This window comes from Bos taurus, chromosome 22, assembly GCF_002263795.3.
Source record: "Bos taurus isolate L1 Dominette 01449 registration number 42190680 breed Hereford chromosome 22, ARS-UCD2.0, whole genome shotgun sequence".
Taxonomy (NCBI): Eukaryota; Metazoa; Chordata; class Mammalia; order Artiodactyla; family Bovidae; genus Bos; species Bos taurus.
This window is the reverse complement of record NC_037349.1, coordinates 6,799,745-6,817,399: the sequence shown is the minus strand read 5'-3', so window position 1 is coordinate 6,817,399 and position 17,655 is coordinate 6,799,745. Positions and strand designations below refer to the sequence as shown.

The window sequence follows — 17,655 nt, the reverse complement described above, 5'->3', positions numbered from 1 at the left end:
TGCTTTAGCAGCTGAGTTTATGTAATATTCTAAATCCTCTGTTGTCATGTCAACAGTCTTCATAGCATCTTCACCAGGAGTAGATTTCATCTCAAGGGACCACTGTCTTTTCTCATCCATAAGCGACTCCTCATCCATTAGAGTTTTATCATGAGAGGAGAGGCAGCAACCCAGCCCCATCTGTCGGATGGCTCTTTTTAGCTGCTCCACGGCATGTGGGATCTTCATTCCCTGAGCAGGGATCACACCTGGGCCCCCTGCATTGGGAGTTGGGAGTCTTAACCACTGACAGCCAGGGAAGGCTCCAGGCTCCACTTCTAACTAGCTCTCCTGCAATTCCCACTACATCCACAGTTACTTCCTCTGCTGAAGCCTCGATCCCCCAAAGTCCTCCACGACGGCTGGAACCAACTTTCTCCAAACTGCTGGCAATGTGGCTCTTCTGACCTCTTCTTATGAATCACGAATATTCTAAATGACACCAGTTGTTAAAAACAGTCCTTTCCAGAAGGTTTTCAACTGACTTTGCCCAGATCTGTCAGAGAAATCACCATCTATAGCAGTCAAAGCCTTACAAAATGTATTTCTTAAATAATAAGCCGAAATGACTCCATGATCCACGGGCTACAGAATAGGTGTCATGTTAGCAGGCAAGACAACTTAATCTCGTATTCATCTCCACCACAGCTCTTGGGTGACCTGGTGCCTTGTCAATAAGCAGTCATATCTGGAAAGGAATCTTTTTTTCTTTTGAGCAGTAGGTCTCAACGGTGGGCTTAAAGTAGTCAGTAAAGCATGCTGTCAACAGATGCGCTGTCATCCAGGCTTTTGTTGCTTCACTGACAGCACAGGCAGGGTGGATACAGCATAACCCTTAAGGTCCCTGGAACTTCCCTGGTGGTTCAGCTGGTAAAGAATCTGCCTGCATGGTGGGAGACCTGGGTTCGATCCCTGGGTCGGGAAGATCCCCCCCTGGGGGAGGAAATGGCAACCCACTCCAGTATTCTTGCCTGGAGAATTTCATGAGCCTGATGAGCTACAGTCCATGGGATCGCAGAGTCAGACACGACTGAGCGACTAACACTTTCACTTTAAGGTCCCTAGGAGTTTCAGAATGGTAAATGAACACTAAACTTAAAATGACCAGCTGTGTTTCACCCCGAACGACAGAGTCAACCTGTCCCTTGAAGCTTTGAAGCCAGGCACTGACTTCTCCTCTCCAGCTCTGAAAGCTCTAGATGGCATCTTCTTCCAATAGGAGCCTCATTTGTCTACACTGAAAATCTGTTATTTAGAGTAGCCACTTTTATGAATTATCTAGATCTTCTGCACAACTTGCTACAGCTTCTGCATCAGCACTCGCTGTTTCACCTCCACCTTTAAAGAGACAGCTTCTTTCTTTAAACCTCATGAACCAACCTCTGTTGGCTTCAGACTTTTCCTCTGCAGCTTCCTCATCTCTCTCAGCCTTCCTAGAATTAAAAAGAGTTAGGACCTAGCTCTGGATTAGGCTTTTTTTTTTTCTGCTTCAAGAAAAGTGGCTGTTTGAATCTTCTTTCTACACAGACCCCTAAACTTACATATCAGCAATTAGGCTGTTTCCCTTTCTTACCATTCTTGTGTTCACTGGAGTAGCACTTTTAATTTCCTTCAGGACCCTTTCCTTTGCATTTGCAACTTGGCTGTTTGGCACAAGAGGCTGAGCTTTCAGCCTGTCTGGGCTTTCGACATGCCTTCCTCATTAAGTTTAATCATTTCTAGCTTTTGATTTAAACTGAGATACGTGTAACTCTTCCTTTCACGTGAACACTTAAGAGGCCGTTACAGGGTTATTAACTGGCCTGATCTCAATACTGTTGTCTGAGGGAACAGGGAGGCCTATGGAGAGGGAGAGAGATGGGGAATGAGCAGTCAGAACACACACATTTATGGATTAAATTCATCATCTTATATGGGCATGGTTGGTGGTGCCTGGAAACAAATAGTAACATTACAGATCACAGATCACTGTAAGAAACATAATAATGAGAAAGTTTGAAATACTGGGAGAATTACCAAAATGTGACACAGATACGAAGTGAGGAAATGCTACTGGAAAAATGGACTGGGTCCACATAGGGCTGCCTCAAACCTTCAGTTTGTATAAAACACAGTATCTCTGAAGTGCAGTAAAGTGAAGGGCAATAAAATAACGTGTGCCTGGATTGTTTTTTTTTCCTGTGAAAATCTCTTATCAATTTAAGAACTGTCTAGGGAACAGAAATTCAGACTTTTAAATTGATTTCCTACCCAGGGCTGCATCTTCAGTTAGTATTATTAAATGTCTGTGCTCTATGCAGAGACAGCTTGTGTATTTAACATGCTTGTGCCCTGATACCCGGTGGGGAGTCTCCTATGAAGGGAGAATTTAAAAATGGACAAAAGTAACTGATGCCGAACGTTCTTGCCTCTAGATTTTCTTACAGTTTTAAAATACTGGCTAAACATTTACCTTGTGGGGCTAAGAGCCGGAAATAGCCATAGAGAGAAATTAAACGCCTAGAGCATTCCATTGATTTGTCATGAGTGGGTAAACACATCACATGAAACCCGCCGCCCTCAGTTCTATGAACGTGATGGTGCTGGAAGGGCTAAGACGCCAGAGTGTAAGCACATTCTATTATACTTGGAATAATATTTTTCATCCCCAGAAAACTACTCTTCTTGTTATGCAGGCTGTGTTGCATGTGGCTTTGCTTTTTTTTTTTCCTTCTTTTTCCAGAAAAAAATTAAACCCAGCTCAAAACTTACAGCTTCAGCAGAGAATCATTTTGTTGTCTAAAAATTCACACTTAAAAATTATTAACGAACAAAGTCAGCATTCAAAAGAAGAAATAAGAACTTCCTTTCAGCTAAAAATAAATGCTTTTTGTTTTTTGGGTGGTTTTGGGGAGGTGAACTTTCAAGGCAACACTAAGGGGTCATGCTCTTGAAAAGCCACACATAGAGACGTGAAGGCAAGTCCCCCACACCCTACGTGGACACAAATGAAACACTGATCTCTTGAAATAGATCCCTTGAAACTGATCCCTTTGGTGCTCCCAGTTTAGGAAAGGGCCACAGTTGGTTGTAGTCTATTTGGAGGCTATTTCAAGTTGGCTAACGAAACCTTTTACCCCAGAAGTTACTTCCTATAAATGTGGCCATGGTTGTAGAAATCACACACACACACACAAACACAGAACATAAAAACAGGCTTCTTCCTCACGACTGTTTCCAGAAACAGACCTCTTAGGTTACAGTTTTTCTGCCTTTCATGGAGGCTTAACTGCAATACAAAGTACTTAAAAACCCACCCGATAATGTGAGATAATGTAAAAAAAGAATATATATGCTTACATATATGTTAAAGTGTATCACTTGCTGTGCACTTAAAACACAACACTGTAAACCCGCTGTATTTCAATTTAAGAAAAATCGATACACGGAAGGTATGTGGAAGGTGAATAGGCTTCTGCGAGTGTGAGAGGGAAAGATGGGCAGAGAGGTGGTGTGCACACACCCTGACTAGTTATTTCAGCTTTTCTTGCAAAACCAGCAAGTCGCAGGCTGTCCGGGCGATGCCTGGGAACAAAACTCCAGAAAGATCGTGGGCAGCCCCAGGCAGCTGCAGGTGTGAGCTGCAGAAGCCGAAGCATCGAGACTACAGGTGGGACTCAGACAGGCTTCCCGTGCCCCACACTTCCCTCCCTCCTGCTGTCCCCTCCCCGAAACCACTTTGGACCCACAAGCCAAGAACATTCTTCACTGTTACTTTCAAAGGTCTGGGGTGGGTGTCATTAGACACTCGAGAAATCCCAACTCTTTCCTTCTTATACAGGGGGAAACAGAGCTTGGGTGAGGAATGACAGGAACAGGAAAACCAGCACAAACAACCCACAGGAGAAAGAAACGGCACCGCCACGAGCAGAACGGCGGGGGCCACGGGGCCGCGTCCACAGTGTTCAACTGAACCTGCTCCTGTCACCAACTACACTAACATTTCTGTGGTTTTTTGTTTTTCAAAAGAGGCTCAGTTTGAAAAATCACCCAAGATACACTGCCGTGCCAGCAAGAGCCATCCTGCTCGAGAACACTTCCTCTGAGTGCACATCTGCCTCCCAAACGGGCAGCTTCCTACTGTCTCCTAAGAGCTGATAACAATGTTACCAACTATTCAGGCTGGAGCCCAGAGATTTGGGGCCTTTGGGTCACACATGTTCTACTCAATGTGGTACTCTGTCTCTGGGGTCAGCAGGATGGTTTTAAGGTACACCCAAGTATTTATTCTTTTAATGGTTATGAGTTTATTTTGATCAGTGTTAGAAAAACCACCCACCAGCGCATCCGCCACTGTGCTCAGAGCATCACTTAAGGGGAGCTCATTACTAAGCTCCAAGGTTAGTGGCCATTAGATGCTTTTGGTGCCAACCAGTCAGCGTGTGAGAATCATGGCTGCCAATGACCCCCAGGCTTGGGGAGATGGATCGCTCTGACACACTGGCCTGTGGACAGTGTCTCCCAGCAGTATCAACCCTGGGCAGCCCTGTGAGGGCGAAGAACTCCCTGCAGCCCCCAGCCTCAGGCTTCAGCAAAAGGTCTCCTTTTTTTTTTTTTTTTTTGAGTTGTGAGTTAAGTTTTATTTGGGGCAAAATGAGGACTGCAGCCTGGGAGGCAGCATCTAAGATAGCTCTGAGAGACTGCTGCCAAGGTCTCCTTTCTTGAATGAGACACCTTGTTACCCTGGATTCTGCAACATTTAATCAAAAAAGAATCTAGCATTTTTAAAAGTTTGGTTTATAAAGCTGATGCATTCTTCCTATCAGCAGTTCATCTCTTTCTACATTGCCTAAGAAAATAAGGTCTATGAAGACAGCAACAAGATAGTTAAGAGTTCATTAGAAGCTACAGCAAATAAGTATCCAGTTTAATTGTAACAAACCAGTGTGAGCAAATTTAACTAAGTATATAAAAACATTAGTTAAATACAAATCTCTGGAAATATACATTATACCTACAGGTTTGTTTTTTGTTTGTTTGTTTTACAGTGAGTCTTCCTTTTGTTTTCCCCCTTTTAATTTTCAAAATGGTGAATCACTGTATGGTCCTGGATCTCCAAGCTATAAAACTGAAATATGTGTTTCCAGCGTAGCAGATGGTGACCAGGAAGGCAAAGAACTGGAGAAAACAAAACACAGTAGAAAGAGGGTTTAGAATTCATCCTAATTAGCAAAAGTTATCACTTCACTTCCATCGAATAATGTACTTACAGCATCCCTTGACTCCAAGTTTTCTCATCTAAAACTGCTTTATTGGTTCAATTACCTTCCTTCTGGAACGGATTTGGGCTGTTTTTCTTTCTTGGAACTATCTGGGAAGCCTGTAGTTTTACTCCAATCCCCTGCCTTCCTCCAGGGGATCTTCCCAACCCAGAGATCAAACCCATGTCTCTTACATCTCCTGCGATGGCAGGAGGGTTCTTTACCACTAGTGCTGCCTGGGAAGCCTACATCTATCTATCTATATATAGATATAGATTCTTTCTCATGTTATTTTCCAATTATGGTTTATCACAGGGTATGGAGAAGGCAATGGCACCCCACTCCAGTACTCTTGCCTGGAAAATCCCATGGATGGAGGAGCCTGTTAGGCTGCAGTCCATGGGGTCCCTAAGAGTCAGACACGACTGAGCGACTTCACTTTCACTTTTCACTCTCATGCATTGGAGAAGGAAATGGCAGCCCACTCCAGTGTTCTTGCCTGGAGAATCCCAGGGACGGGGGAGCCTGGTGGGCTGCCATCTATGGGGTCGCACAGAGTCAGACACGACTGAAGTGACTTAGCATAGCATAGCATAGCATTGAATATAGTACCCTGTGCTATACAGTAGGATCTGGTTGCTTATCCATCCTATAGATAATAGTTTGCAACTGCCCAGCTGATTCTTGCTGTGTGTGTTAACTACAACAGACCATTATTTTTAATCTCATGTGGACTCATGCTGTTTATCTTTTAATAGGGTAAAGCACCCACTTCATCCTTACCTGGAGAATCCCATGGACAGAGGAGCCTGGTGGGCTATAGTTCATGGGGGCGCAAAGAGTCAGACATGAATGAAGCAACTTGCTATGCATGCATGCAGAGATTGTGAAATATAAGTTTAAAGCACTGGTACAATAAACACCCATGGATCACCCATCAGCTTTAACATCACCCTGCTGGCCTTCCTGTCTAATTGCCCACTTCCCCTAACACTTCTGATGCTGAAGAAATATTTTAAGGCCAATCTCAGAGAAACTTTTAAAGTTAGTTTTTTAAATTTGAAAAATACACACGATTCCAAAATGCCAATAGTACAGAAGTACATGAATTAAAAAGCAGAAGCCTCTCATCCCACACCCCTCATGGTCCATCACAGTCCCTGGAAGGAAACTCCGCTAGGGTTTATCCCTGCAGGCACTGTTACGGTGTAAACAACAATTTCTACTTAAACAGAATCCTAGAGTGCATATCTTCTGTCTCTCCCCAAAAGGATGCTATAGGCAGCAGAATTATTCTTATTCAGTCACCCAGTCACGCCCGACTCTTTGTGACCCCATGGACTGTAGCCACAAGGCCCCTCCGTCCATGGGATTCTCCAGGCTATAATACCAGAATGGGTTGCCATTTCCACCTCCAGAAGATCTTCCCGACCCAGGGATCAAACCCGCGTCTCCTGCCTGTCCTGCACTGGCAGGCGCTTTCTTTACTGCTGAACCACCTGGGGAAGTCCTGCAGGTAATTTTGTCCTTTTCCCTCTGATCCGCAGGTGGCCTCAGGGAGGAGGAGACTCCCAGGATGACAGGCTCACTCACCGACGAAGCCGCCCAGCTGTTGAAGTTGTGACTGTCTCTCTCCGGGGAGACGGAAGATGCGTCCACAATAGCAGCTGAGAGGTATAAGGCGAAGGCGCTGCCGTTAAACCACAGACCCTGGGAAGCAGAGGTGCAGAGTGTTTAGGGAGCCTGGGAAGGTCTGGGCACCCCCAGACCCCAGAAGCAGCTAGAATCGCACTTGGCAAGGCACTCACATGGATGCAGGAAGAAGGCAGGGGACGAGGCTAATGAGAAGGCGGCTCCTCTGCACCTAGGGGGTCCCTGCTGCGTGCTGCTTCCTCCACTCACACAGGCATGAGGGTTTATAAAAGGGCTCCTCAATGAGAGCAGCAAATAAAATATCCCAACTAGAGGCCAGACACACCTGATCTTTATTGGCATCTACTGGCAGTACATGAAATTTCCAAAATTTGGCTGCAAACATCTCCAAAATGGGGGAGCTGAAACAGAAACCCAGATTTCTAGATTCTCCAGGGAGGGGGGAAAAGCCAACAACAGAAGACCTAGAGATTCTGGGAACACAGCTCATTTCTAGTTGAAGACTATTCTGCAATTGTTTAAGTCCATGGGTCTGGGTGGCAAGGATTCCATACTTTCTGAGTTTACACTCATTTGTCTGAGCTTCTGATCTCCTCACATGTGTGAGCGTGCAGCGCCTGATGTGAAGGGGTCTCCTGGCTGCTGGCCAGGGTTCTAATTACTTCTCGGGCAGAGAAACACCCAGAGCAGGACGATGGCAGAAAAAAACTGCTGGGTGGAAGTCGAGAGACATGGGCCCAGATGTGTGTGAACCTGTACAAAGTCAGGAGGCTTCAAACCTCAGCTTCCTTATGGTAGAATGGGGACATGCCTCATGATGACAAATTCTGAAAATGCAAATCAGAGCATTTTAAAACCAGGGAGTTTCAGAAGGAAGCATCGTTAAACAAGTAAAAAAAAAAAAAAAAAAAAGTAACATTACAGGCAATGTTTTAAATTTTTAATGTAATAGATCAATGAAGGAATCTTAGGCTTGGAGGAGAGAAAGAGACTAATAGATGCTCTAGGCTGAAGGTCAGCAAGATAAAGACTCCTGACTAGCAGTCAGCAGAATGAGACTTAGAGTCCCTTCAGAAGTGTTTAACCCCTTTGTCGCTTCAAGAAAGACCATCACCTCCCTGTCAGGGCTGCTCACCCATGTGTGAAAAGGCCAGAGAAACTCAAGTCTACCAGTTTTTCTGTTTGTTTTTTGTTTTTTACTTTTTTGCCTGCACCGCTCACAACTCATGGGCATCCCAGCTCCCCAGTCAGGGACTGAACCCGTGCCCTCTGCATTGGGAGCACTGAGTCTTAACCACTGGACCTCCAGGGAGGTCTCCTACCTGCCAGTCTTTATGTAAAAACTTTTGCTGGAACAAGTCATGCTTGTTCATTTACTAAGTGTATACGGCGGCTCTCCCATGGTAAGCGGAGCTGGATGACTGTGACAGAGAAAGTTTGCCAGCCTCTAGTCCAGAGCATCGGCTCAGAACTGAGACTTGGGCAGAGGCGGAAGTCAGGGTCCTGCCCATTCCCACATCTGGACCACTGGCTCCCATGTTAGCTTTTCCAGGCTCATCTTCTTCCCAGCACTCAAGCATTTTCCTCAAGACCTGGTTCAAGCTTTTCTTAAATCTCCCCAACTCACTGTGATTGCCCCTCACCTGGATCCCCTGTGCCACAACTTCGGGGTGCCAGCCTTCCGTGACTCCCTCAACCAAACGAGGCAGTCTTTCCTGCGCCTGCCTGGGAAGCAGGCTGCCAGTTCCCCCAGGGCTGCCTCCATTGCCCCAGGCATGTGTGGAACCACTATGAACTTAACTCTCAGAAACTGCACCTGGTTCTTGAAGGTCTTCATGGGGAATCCTCACTTTTGTTTCTGGGTAAACAGGCAGGAGTCAGTCAATCTGCTTCCCCAAATACAAATGTGGGCATCCCACTTGATACATACTTTAGTATGTATCACACAAAGTGCTGGGATGGTTAATCTGACGTGTTAACTTACGCTGGTACGCTATTCTGGATGTGTATCAAGGTGTTTTTAGATAAGATCGATGCTTGAATCAGTAGACCGATTGGGTAAAGCAGATTGCCCTTCCCAGTATGGGTGGGCCTCACCTAGTCAGTAATGGCCTGACTACAAAAAAAGGCTGGCCTCCCTGTGAGTGAGAGGGAACTCCTGCCAGACTGGCTTAAGCTCGGACCACCAGTCTTTGTTCCTGCTTTTGGACTTCAACTGAAACGTCAGGTCTTCTTGGGTCTCAAGCCTGCTAGCTTTTGGATTAGAACTTACACCAGCAGCTCTCCTGGTTCTCAGGCCTATTAGCTCTCCTGGGCCTCCAACTTGCTGTCTGCAGGTCTTGGGATGTCTCAGGCTCCATAAGCCCATGAGCCGATTCTTGGAGCAAATCTTTTTATATAGATAAACATTCTATTACTTCTATTTCTCTAGAGAACCCCGATGAATACAGAATTTGGAGCAGAGAGTTGGGTACAGATTTTGGAACTAGAATTAAAGTGTGGCTGTAACAAGAAAAACTATGACCAACCTAGACAGCGTGTTAAAAAGCAGACATTACTTTGCCAACAAAGGTCTGTCTAGTCAAAGCTATCGTTTTTCCAGTGGCCATATATGGATGTGAGAGTTGGACCATAAAGAAGACTGAGTGCTGAAGAACTGATGCTTTGGAACCGTGGTGTTGGAAAAGATTCCTAAGAGTCCTTTGGACTGCAAGGAGATCCAGCCAGTCAATCTTAAAAGAAATCAACCCTGAATATTCATTGGAAGGGCTGATGCTGAAGCTCCAAATACTCGGGCCACCTGATTACAAAGAAGAGATTCACTGGTAAAGACCCTGATACTGGGAAAGACTGAAGGCAGGAGAAGGGGGCAACTGAGGATGAGATGGTTGGATGGCATCGTCGACTCAGTGGACATGAGTTTGAGCAAACTCCAGGAGATGGTGAAGGACAGGGAAGCCTGGTGTGCTGCAGCCCATGGGGTCACAAAAAGTTGGACATGACTTAGCAATTGAATAATAATCTCAGTAGAAGCCATGAATAAGTAAGGGATTATGCCAGTAGAAACACTGCCAGTTAGAGCAGAAGGGGATGGAGATAGGCCAGAATGAAGGAGGGGTGCTGACCTTCTTGGATTCTGTAGGACAGAACCACAGAACTATATGCCTGTGACACAGCTTTATCTTTCACAAAAAGAAAGGCGATTCAGAGATCATCCGGGCTGGCACTCCTGTCATGGGCCCACTGGGCAGGCTAGTTCCTCCTCAGTTTCAAAGGGTGGGGCTACCTCTCTGGTTTCTGGGAGGGACCCTGCAGAGGCACTGGGGCGATAGTACTCTCCAGGTGGATCCAGAAGATAGCGCACTGAACCAAAAGGATGATTATGGAGCCTTAGGATCAGATGGAATTTGCCTTGTAACTTTCTGGGCTTGCTGGAGACCTGTCACCCCTTCCTTCTTTCCTATTTCTCCCTTTTGAAACGGGAGTGTCTGTCCCACCACTGTATTTTGGAAGTACTCGCCTGGTTTCACAGGTTCATAGCTGGAGAGGAATTTTGCCTCAGGGTGAACTGTACCTCAAGTCTCACCCATATCTGACACAGATAATATTTAAAGGAGACTTTGGTTTGGGTGGGGGCGGTTGTTTTTTAAGCAGGATTAGCACCTGTCTGATTTATCTTTTTGTTTTATTTATTTTTACATGCAGCATGAGGGATCTTAATTCCTTGATCAAGGATCAAGCTCCCCTGCACTGGAAGTGTGAAGTCTTAACCACTGGAGCACCAGGGAAGTCCCTTAAAAGGAGACTTTGGACCTAGATTTTAGTTGATGCTGGAATGAGTTTGAGGGACGTTGAGATGAATGCACTTTGCATGTGAGATGGGTGTGATTTGGGTGGGCAGAATATTATGGAGAGAATGTTTTTCCGTCAAATTCATATGCTAAAGCCCTAGCCTTCAATGCGATAGATAGTGATAGATAGTATTCGGTTAAGGAGCCTTTGAGGTATTTAGGGTCAGAGGAGGGTCATTTCATTCTAAGAAATGAAAGGGAGTTCACATCCTCTCCTCTCTCTCTGCCATGTGAGGACACAGCAAGACTGGCAGGCATCTGCAAGCCAGGAAGAGAGCTCTCACCAGAAACCAGCTCTACTGACACCTGATCCTACACGTCTAGCCTCTAGAACTGCAAGAAATTTCTGTCACCAAAGGTCTAGGGTATTGTTCTGGTGTCCAAGCAGATTACGGTTCTGTAATCTATACGTTTTCTTACCTATCCACGGCCCGCATCTCTGGACTCTGTGTTTCCCTTTGCTGTCCTGCATCCCGCATGGAGTCAGGACAACAGTCCAGTCACTTGTGACCACTCCTGCTCCCAAATATGAGCACACCTCGTTGTTCTAGCAGTGCCTTTCATTTTTCATTCTAACTCTTTGCATCTCAATATCAAAGAACTCTGCTGCCCAAAGAGTTAAAGCCACGACATCAGAAGGTGTTGGAAGGATGAAAGATCTACCGCGGCTGTGCCTTGACACACCTGTATCCAGGTGCCACTGTTGACTGAGAATTAATAAAACAAGAGGTTAGATGAGAGAACAGAGCTTCTCTCGGTTCAGTCTTCTGAGGACCGCTTGGCTACTTTGCCTAAAAGGAGTTCCTGGACCTTCCAACATGATGCTCCACACTCAGGTGTAAACCACCAGTGCTGGGCTCTCCCTGGCTTTGCCCTCTGCTTTACCGGCATAGAGACCATCGCAAATTGAATGGAAGACTAAACTCCATCCCACCTAAGGGGCAACGGACAGGAAGAACACTCGTGGTTTGCTTACCACCGTGGTCCAGGGCACCTGGGGGATCCTGGTGTAGGTCATCGTTAGGTAGATGATGAGGAAGAAGACGGTGAGGACCCAGTAAAACACAGCTACGAACATGACCCAGCCAAAGGCAGGGACCCGGAAGTACTCCGTTCCAGCGATGAGTGTCCACACCAGCAGTCCCAGAACCTGTCAAGCGGGAGAGGGAGTGGGAAGGAAAAGAGAGATGGAAGAGAAAATAAAGGAGGAGGAGGAAGTGGACACAGAGGAAAAAAACAATTAGACAAAGTGTCAACTACAACTTTCATGCATACATATGGATACATGTAACAAATGTGACTGGGGGCAAACTCACATTCCCACAAATACCAGAAAGGTAAAATGAAGCAGCAGAGCAGGCTGCGCAGAGACCAGGCAAACAGGAAGCCCACGCCTTGTCTCTGCCCAGCTCCCGCCAATTGCTGTGGGCTGGTTTTCTCCATCTTTCTCCCCGCCTACCCCCAGGAGAACACAGAAACTCAAGTTTGTACGTGCTGATAAACTTCATTTTTAAATGCCAGCCCTAGAATTCCCCAGCAGTCCAGTGGTTAGGACTCGACACTCTCACTGTGAGGACCTGGACTCGATCCTTAGTCAGGGAACTGCTGCTGATGCTGCTGCTGCTAAGTCGCTTCAGTCATGTCCGACTCTGTGTGACCCCATAGATGGCAGCCCACCAGGCTCCCCTATCCCTGGGATTCTCCAGGCAAGAACACTAGGGTGGGTTGCCATTTCCTTCTCCAATGCATGAAAGTGAAAAGTGAAAGTGAAGTTGCTGACTCTTCGAGACCCCATGGACTGCAGATCCCACAAGTCTCATAGTGCGGGATGCAGGCATGCATAAATGAATGAACGAATAATTTAATCAACAAATGTTAGCGCTGATAAAGACGGACAAAACAACACACATCTGTGGCTGGAATCTGTTCCCGACACCTGTCAAGGGAACAAGAAACAAGCCGTGGGTTTATTCCAGCAACAGTTGCCTGGCTTCACCGCTGCGGCAGGGCAGGGCGAGCCCAAAGCTCTGTCATATCAGCACTGAGTGGAGGAAGGATGCTGACCCATGCTGTAGGGATTCCTGGTTCTCAAGGAGGGAGGCCACAATGAAGTGTCCGTCTCCTGCCCACCCCTTCCAGGGCCCGGGAGGACTTCATTCCTGAGTCACAGGAACGCTGGCATCTAAAACCTATCCCCAGGAGATAGCATCAGGTGTCCGGGGTGGGCACTGGGTGCTGTATGACTCAGGGCAAGCAGCTTCCTTCCTGTCTCAGCTCTCTCCGTGGGATGAGACACAAAACGGACTCTGATCACTCTGGTCATTTGGCCTTGACACCTGAGCACCTACCACAGGCCAGGCTTCTTGCTCATGGGCCCCGAGGACAGAGCCAGGCAGGAACCGAGCAGACTAGCTCATGTACCACTTAAGAGCCTCGTGCGGGGAGATATGCGAACAGTCACAATTGTGAACACGCTATGAAGGAAATAAAGGGTGTGACCAGAGTCTCTAACAGGGCTGTGAGCTTGCAGGCAGGAACGGCAAGTATCAGAGGAGGCCATGCTGAGGAAGAGCCTGAAGACCCACTAAGAGCTATGAAGACGGCTGGGTGGATGCTGTTCCAGGCAGAGGGCATGATGCGAGCAGAGAGCTGCAGGGGAAGGGCCTTCTAGAACCTGTAGAAAAGTGGAGGATGTTAGGACATGGGTACAAGATGTTAGAAGGCTTGGCGATGGTCAGATTCTGTGGGCCAGGACACCTAAGGACTTTGGACTTTATCCTACGAGCTAAGGGAGGGTTTTGAGCAAGACAATGATATGAACAGGTTAAGTTTTTGTTAGATCACTTTGGCTACATGGCAAGAACGGGCATGTAGGTGGCTGGGTAGGGGTTGGAGAGACAAATTCAGAGACTGTTGTAATAATCCAAGTGGAAGAAGAAGACAATGTGTTTAAGATTAAGACGCTGGTGAGTACTAGGAAGTGAATGATTCAAGGCAAATTTCAGAAGGAGTCAGGACCTTCACGGCTTTGATGGACTAGGTTACAATAAAATGGAATTACACCCGAGTCTCTGGAAAAACTCCTCAGTGGATTAGGGTGTCACCTCCTCAGCTGAAAAGATGAAATATACGAACAGGTTAGCAGGGCTGACCTGGGCTCAGGTTACAACCTATCTCATTGGAGCGAGCCTGGGACCTCAGGATGGGATTAGAAGTGGATGGTCCAGGGGAAGAGTTCAGGCCCTGCTTTAGGAAGGAAGACTTCCTGTGAGCATCATTTAGTGAGCATCACTAAGACAGGTTTCTGGGGGACCTTTGAAAGTGCTCATGGAGACAAGCCCACCTCCCTGTCCAAGTCTGGATGTCTGTACTGGGGAGCAGAGAGTAGACTCTGAACACTGCTACTTTCCCTCCTTGGAGCTGAAAGTTGAGGTTCTTTTATCTGCCCCATGTCGTATGTGAATCCAAAGAAGCATTTATGTATTTTGGGGCTCATACCTGTGGCAAAGGAATTTATTGAAAGCGAAGAAGTATCAAACAGGATAAAACTCCAGAAAGCGTCAAGACTCACACCCCTGGGGTTATGGTCCAGAATTCATCATAACTGACAGGTAACCTACACACACAGATGTGACTTTCCATTGTATCAATAGGACAGGTAACACACGTCATCTGGCATGGCAGAATCTGAAATAACATCACGGGCTTCTTGATTCAAACTGAAGGGGTGGGAAGGGTCCTTTGTTGAGGATTCACCCAGGAAATAACCATGGGAGGAGCCACTGCTAGTGGGGCTGGTGTCTCTCCAGGAGCGTGCAAGGGTTTGAGAGTTGCCAGGATAAGCTCACATCCACCTCAGTTCAGTTCAGTTCAGTCACTCAGTCGTGTCCGACTCTTTGTGACCCCATGAACCACAGCACGCCAGGCCTCCCTCTCCATCACCAACTCCCGGAGTTCACTCAAACTCACGTCCATCGAGTCAGTGATGCCATCCAGCCATGTCATCCTCTGTCGTCCCCTTTTCCTCCTGCCCCCAATCCCTCCCAGCATCAGAGTCTTTTCCAATGAGTCAACTCCAGCTACATGGGCTTAACTAAGAGCTCTTGACTCTGAATGTGAAAATGCTTTTCATTATTAAAAGCAAGTGGGGTCCACTGTCCAGAGATGCTCTAACGTGCTAGCAGTGGTCATCTTTTACAGACAAGGACGATATCTCTAACTGAGCAGTCTGTCAAAGAGTAGGAATATTTGACCCAAGATCTCATCAGCAAACACAGGAAAAGAACTGTCAAGAAAAGACAGTTTTCTTGAAAATTGTCTTCAAGAATTCCTACTCGAGAGAATTTCTTGGGCAACTGAAACACACCCGGAAGCAACTTTTGTCTCTCACTATAACCAACGCTGATGAAAATCACTCTACAAAAACGCTCATCTCCTGGTGTGTGTGTGTGTGTGTGTGTGTGTGTGTGTGTGTGTGTGTGTGTGTGTGTGTGTGTTTAAGACAAACTCTTCATCTTTATTTGCTTAGACTTGTGTGTGTGTGTGTGTGTGTATTTAAGACAAACTCTTCATCTTTATTTGCTTAGAGTTCAAAAATACTGTTTGTTTTTCACTGACAAGCATTATTTTGGCTAACACTTTTTTTGGAATGGTAAATCTGAGACCTAAAAAAAACTTTTGAAAGTGATAAATGCAGGCAGAAATGAACCTGGCAGAAGACGAAGCATATATAAAGCACACAAAGAAGTTATAACCCCAGCTACCAGCTGTAAATTCTCAAGAGAAACCAACATAAAAATTTTATGTCTACCCTTCTTAACTTCTTTCGCTTGCATTTATCACTATCATTACCACCTGCAAATCCTTTTCTTTTTCCTTTAAAAATATGGATCACTCGGTATACGATGCCTATGACTTCTGTCTTTGGGTCAGCCGTACCACGGAGGCCCTCCTTCCAGATCTGCGTCGATTCTAACAGCGGCCCAGCTTTCCATAATTCATGGGACCTGCTCCCTATGGAGAAAAACTTAAGTTGTCACCTTTATGCTTCGACAAAACATGTCCAGGGAACATTCTTATAGAATGTATATCCCTGCAAACCCAAATTCCCGGATAATAGTCTTATAAATGCAATTTCTAGGCTATTTTAAGCTTCAGAAGTACTGTCAAATTAGCCATTAAAAATCTTGTGCTAACTCATCTCATCAGAGCATGCCGGCTCTTCCTTTCCAACCTCATTAAATGCCCAGGTTGTAAATGATTAAAAACCTGGTTTTAAAAAAAAGAGAGAGAGAGAGAGCTCATGTTTTGCCTTTCACTGCTTGGCTGAAGTACAGTGCAGAGTAAAGTGCACAAACCCTAAGCGAACAGCTCCATGGATTTTCACAAACTGGACTAACCTGTGTCACCAGCATCCATCTCAAGAAACAGGGCACCTGGGGGCTCCACCCTCACTCCCAGTTAACTTCTTCCTTCCTCCGAGGGGAGCAAGTCCCCTGGTTTCTACCATCCCTGGTCTGGAACTTGAAAGGCATGGAATCTTACCGGCCACACCCCCATGCGTGGTTTCTCTCACTCAGCGACGTGAGTCTCATCCATGACACTGACCACTGTGTTTTCACAGCACCAGTTCTCAACATCAGAGAACCACCGGAAAGGCTCACTAACCCTCAGGCGAAGAGGCTCCGTGCCAGAGCTTGTGATCAGTAGTAGATCTAGGAAGGGACCTGAGAATCTGCGTTTCTAACAAATTCCCAAACGGTGCTCTTGGTCAGGGACTGCACACTAAGAACCAGTGATGTACAGGATCCTTCTTCTTTTAGTTCGCGTTGCCCTGATCAGTTGTGAGGATGGAAGAGCATCTTTTCAAAGGCTTATTAGCCATTTCCAGTTCTGATTTACTGATATTTGTACAAAATCATGTCCTTACTGATCTGTAGAAATATTTACATAACAGGAACGGTAACCAGCAACAAAGGCGGCAATCTTTTCCCATCCAGTTTACTTTTTAGACTTCAGTCTTCAGTCACATGGGAGTTTAAAATTTTTACACAATTAATAGGTTGAGCTTTCTTTTATTCCTATGTGCTTAGGAAGGGCTTCCTCAGAACCAATATCATAAAAATATTCTCTGATATTTTCTGAGAGCTTTGTGTGTTTGCTTAATCTGTAAACAAACTAGAACTGAGTTCTACAAATGCGGTGAAGATGGTTCAATTTTATTTCTTTCTCGCAAATGGTCAGGTGATCCGTTATCACATACTGGTGGTCAGTGTCTGAAATCTTTATTCTATTCTACTCGTCTGTATTGACTGTTAATGTGCTGTGCTCAGTCGCTCAGTCGTGTCCAGCTCTTTGCGACCCCAAGGACCTTAGCCCACCAGGCTCCTCTGTCTATGGGATTTTCCTGGCAAGAATACTGAAGCTGGTTGCCATTTCCTCCTCCAGGGGATCTTCTCGATCCAGGGATTGAACCTGCATATCCTGTGTTTCCTGCATTGGCAGGCAGGTTCTTTACCGCTGAGCCACCAGGGAAGCCCTATTGCCTCCACCTGGCACTGCTATGCCAGGGCCAATTCCTATAGCTTTGGCATATATTTTAGGTTTGGGGGGAAAGATGTCAAAATGAACACACGAATCTAATTTTGTTCCTTTCCTAAACCCTTTGAAAACTTTCATCAGAATGAGATGAATAGGAAAGGAGACAAAAGTAACATATTTTTCTGAAGCTTGGATGAATGTCCACCTAGAAGGGGCTCCCCCGAGTACCCAGCACAATGGATGAAAACAGACTCAACTGAGGCTCAGCATGAAATCTTAGAACCTCAGGTGCAAAGATGCTTCAAACAACCAAAGACCCACCAAGGATCAGA

The 17,655-nt window shown here is 46.0% G+C and overlaps 1 protein-coding gene across 2 annotated transcripts in view; it reads right to left on the bottom strand.

Annotated features, from left to right (window-relative positions):
• CMTM8 (CKLF like MARVEL transmembrane domain containing 8) overlaps positions 1 to 17,655 on the bottom strand; it is a 103,150-nt gene that overhangs the window by 2,112 nt on the left and 83,383 nt on the right. Inside the window, exons 2-4 of one of the 2 annotated variants that reach the window (XR_009492286.1) lie at positions 11,760 to 11,933; positions 6,873 to 6,989; positions 5,037 to 5,196 (exon numbers count right to left, since the gene is read on the bottom strand). Coding sequence is in view for 1 of the 2 variants with exons in the window: in NM_001046358.1 (NP_001039823.1) it covers positions 5,113 to 5,196; positions 6,873 to 6,989; positions 11,760 to 11,933 (375 nt within the window). In the remaining variant the exon portion in view is untranslated. Of the gene's footprint in view, positions 1 to 4,920; positions 5,197 to 6,872; positions 6,990 to 11,759; positions 11,934 to 17,655 lie in introns of those variants that run through there. The other variant, NM_001046358.1, reaches the window with a different exon arrangement.